The sequence below is a fragment of the Sabethes cyaneus genome, chromosome 2 (genome assembly GCF_943734655.1).
Source record: "Sabethes cyaneus chromosome 2, idSabCyanKW18_F2, whole genome shotgun sequence".
Classification (NCBI taxonomy): domain Eukaryota; kingdom Metazoa; phylum Arthropoda; class Insecta; order Diptera; family Culicidae; genus Sabethes; species Sabethes cyaneus.
Window position 1 is genome coordinate 123,722,404 of NC_071354.1, and position 3,465 is coordinate 123,725,868.

General features: G+C 38.7%; 1 protein-coding gene across 1 annotated transcript; it reads right to left on the bottom strand.

The window, feature by feature from the left end:
- Positions 1-386: 386 nt before the first annotated feature.
- Positions 387-3,254, bottom strand: LOC128735956 (uncharacterized). Its single transcript, XM_053830438.1, has 2 exons — positions 3,127-3,254; positions 387-1,533 (listed from the first exon to the last, which is right to left on the bottom strand). The coding sequence occupies exons 1-2, from the start codon at positions 3,252-3,254 to the stop codon at positions 387-389; spliced, it is 1,275 nt and encodes a 424-aa protein (XP_053686413.1).
- Positions 3,255-3,465: the final 211 nt, after the last annotated feature.

The following is a 3,465-nucleotide window of genomic DNA, read 5'->3' on the forward strand; positions in this document are numbered from 1 at the left end:
CGTGCTCGAAGCACCGGAAGCAAGCTTCCGACTGCTTGGACACGCTCAGACAAAACTACCAAAGTGATTCGGTATTCTTTTTAAAAACTTACAACACAACGTACACCTAGACTGCTGCGCGATGAAAGAGGATTAGCACCTCACGCGCAAGCGGTTTTATTGCTAAATATGCTTACATAGCTAAATTACCCTACCTGCACCTTTATTGGTGCAAACATGTGGCGTGATATGCCACGTTGTCACGATACGCCAACATAACGATTCCCCCCTTTGAAGAAAAGTCGTCCTCGACTTTCACGGTCCTCCGCTATTGTGGGATGAATCTTGGTTGCCTGGTCGGGTGATCCATGTTGATGCTTCGCGTTGATCCGCCTAATGGATTAGCTTCATCCTTGTTGTTCGTCTCCTGATTGCCTTGTTGAATAACGATAGTTGCCTTCTTGGTCGATTGTATTTTGACGACACAGCTTAGCGTAATTCCGATCACAACGAGGGTTGACACCGAAATTGAGCCAAAAGATATCCAATGAAGCATGGCCATAAATTTTCTCCATCGGGCAATGTGCTGACGAACCGCTCATCAATTTTTGGATGCATTTCGATGGTGGTTCGAGCTGATTAGAATGACATATGAATTGGTCTATTTTCCGGTCACATGTTGATCTTGTAGAGTAAGGCGTTGTTCCGTTCAAATAATAGTTTGCTTCTAAATGAATTCTGGTTCCGTTTGATATCGTTGGTTCGATCTGGTAGAGAGAATAAATTTCGTTCGTTAGCTTGGGTATTCTCAGGATATACCTTACAGAATTCTTAGTTGTTATAACATATGCTCGTGCAATCTCTAGTACGCTCTCCGCTGTGGCTATGTCTAATCCTTGTTCTTTCAACATAGTTTGAGCGACGGTCAATTCTTTTAGGCTAATCAGGCGACTGCTAGGGATGTTCCAACGAGCCAAGGTTATGGCTTCTCCTATAGTCTCTATCTGCTGAGTAAGTTCGTCGATATTGAGCAGTAGGTTTATAGATGAAAACCTTTCGTTGACGTCCGATGAAAGATCGTTGTATCTCGAGATGAGTGAGTTAATGCTATATGTAATATTCCTGATCCTAACATCTAGTCCAGAGTTAATTTTAATCTGATTATTTTCCTGATCGATTATTGTATTAATTGTCGCGTTCACTAGTCTTAAGTCGTCAGCGTCTGGGCTTCCTGAAATATACTTCCATCCTGTTCCTAAGCTGTCCCATCGCTTTACTCGTTTTTCTACGATTTTAATCTTTCTGAATGATAGGGATAATTTTTCAATTTTTGATCTTATAATGGGATTAAGAACTTTATCGTTAACAATTTTTTCTTGAGCTTTTAAATAGAGATCGTTGATGGTTAGTTCTATTGGATCTAGATCGATTGGGTGTATAATTCTCAGATAGCTGTTGCAAATTCTGGCTGTTCCTATAGGAAGTATCACAATGGGATTTCGCCTTATGTCGTGTATATATATGTCCGCCTGTCCTTTCGTCAGCAAGAGTAGCCTGAAATTACAAAATTCGTTTTAAATGCTTTTTATGAGTTTTCACTTGATTTTAATCAGTAATCGTTTTGGGAGATTGGTCAGTTATTTCTGCTACTTTATATCTATTGTTGTATAATGTTGCTTTCCCTTTGCATTTTGCGTATACTTTTTGTTTTTCAATATTCTTATACTCTTCCTCGCTTAAACAAAGAATTTTGGAATTATGCTTTTTGACAGTCATTTCAATGTTATCTAAAGCTGTTTGAATTTTCCTACTATGGTCATTCGAAATTTTGAGTTTGTTAAGTGAACTGGAAGTTACGTACACAATTTCCCTAGGGGCCAGCTTTGTTGTGGAATGTTTGGTTTCGTTATATAGTGCTACAATAAGTTTTAGCCCTTCATATAGGTTTAGCTCGATTGTTTTTCTTCGGTTTGCTTGATACATTTCAATTAAAGTATTGTGGAATCTTTCAACAATTCCGTTACTGTTGCTACAGCTTGCAAAGTGTATTGATATGTCCAGGTCGGTTAAAAATTCTGTCATTGTCGGATTACGAAAACCTGATGCCTGGTCACATGTGATTTGCTTTGGAATACCGAAAGTTGAGAAATAACGTGTCAACGTCTCAATGATCGTTTCTGTTTGTTCATTTTCAATTTTGTATAGTTGTGAAAATTTCGAAAATGCATCGACTATGGTAAGGAATTTTTCAGTCTCATTTATAAAAACGTCCATGTAGATAATGTCGAATGGTCTGTCATACATACGTCTTGTAATCGGAATTTTAAATGGATGTCTTTCATATTTTGCTAGTCTGCAGTCCTCACAATTTCTAGAAAAGTCTTGCAGTTGTTTGTAAAGTCCGGGGAAGAAGACGGATTTACTAATTTCGTGGTAAACAATTTTACAACTTCGATGACTGAAGTTATGACTTCGCTTAATAAATTTCTCTTGTTCCCTTGGTTCAATTATGTCCGGCAATTTCAGATTACAATATTCAATTTTGACTTTTTTTCGAAAAATTTTGTCCGCAACCTTTGTGCAGAGTCTCACCACCTCCAATGGTGCGAATATACCATTTGTTATCTTTGGATTGATATGTTCCTTAAGGAATCCGGTCAGACTTTCCTCATCGTAGTTATGGTCGGTGATAAACGTGCCTGGTGTAGCCTGCAAAAATTTGAACCAATAAGTACGGGCTTTTTCGTTTATTATCGGTTACCCTAAAAAGATTTGATTTTTAAACCTATTCACAGGTGAAGTTCCATACAGGTTGTCGTCCTCGTAAACCTCGTTCTCCATCTCCCGGTTGTTGATTTCCGCCTTTGGGATCCTGGATAGGTCGTCCGCTACGACGTTCTGTTTACCTTTTTAATATATAAAGTTTTAAAATCGAATTGTTCAAGATACAAGCGCTGTCTCGTCACCCTTCCTGTAGCATCTGTGAGCTTCAGTTCTTTCGTGAGCGGCTCGTGATCAGTATAAATTGTAAATTGTTTTCCGTATAGATAAGGTCGAAATGTCTTTGCTGCAAAATAGATTGCGAGAAGTTCTTTGGCGGTGGCAGAGTAATTTTCCTCCGCTCTCGACAATGTTCTGGATAAATACGCTATAGGTCGTTCAACTCCGTTCACAAGTTGGGATAGGACGGCACCAATAGCGACATTTGAGGCATCCGTTGTCAGAATAAACGGTTCCTCAAAATTAGGATAAGTGAGAAGCAGATTACTAGACATGATGTCTTTAAGTAGTTCAAATGTTTTTTCATATTCGGGGCTAATGTTGATATTTTTCACTTCTTTCCTCAATTGTGAGGTCATTGGTTTTGCAATATGGGCAAAGCGAGGGATAAACCGTCTGTAGTAACTGATGGTCCCTAAAAATGATTTCAAATCTTTTCGATTTTTCGGCAAAGGCCAGGATTTAATTGATTCAATCTTTTGAGGA

Coding starts and splice junctions, on each gene's coding strand:
- LOC128735956 (XM_053830438.1), bottom strand. CDS start 3,254: ATGTCTAGTAATCTGCTTCTCACTTATCCTAATTTTGAGGAACCGTTT. Junction 1,534..3,126: donor GGAGTTGAACGACCTATAGC/GTATTTATCCAG, acceptor TTGTAATTTCAG/GCTACTCTTGCTGACGAAAG.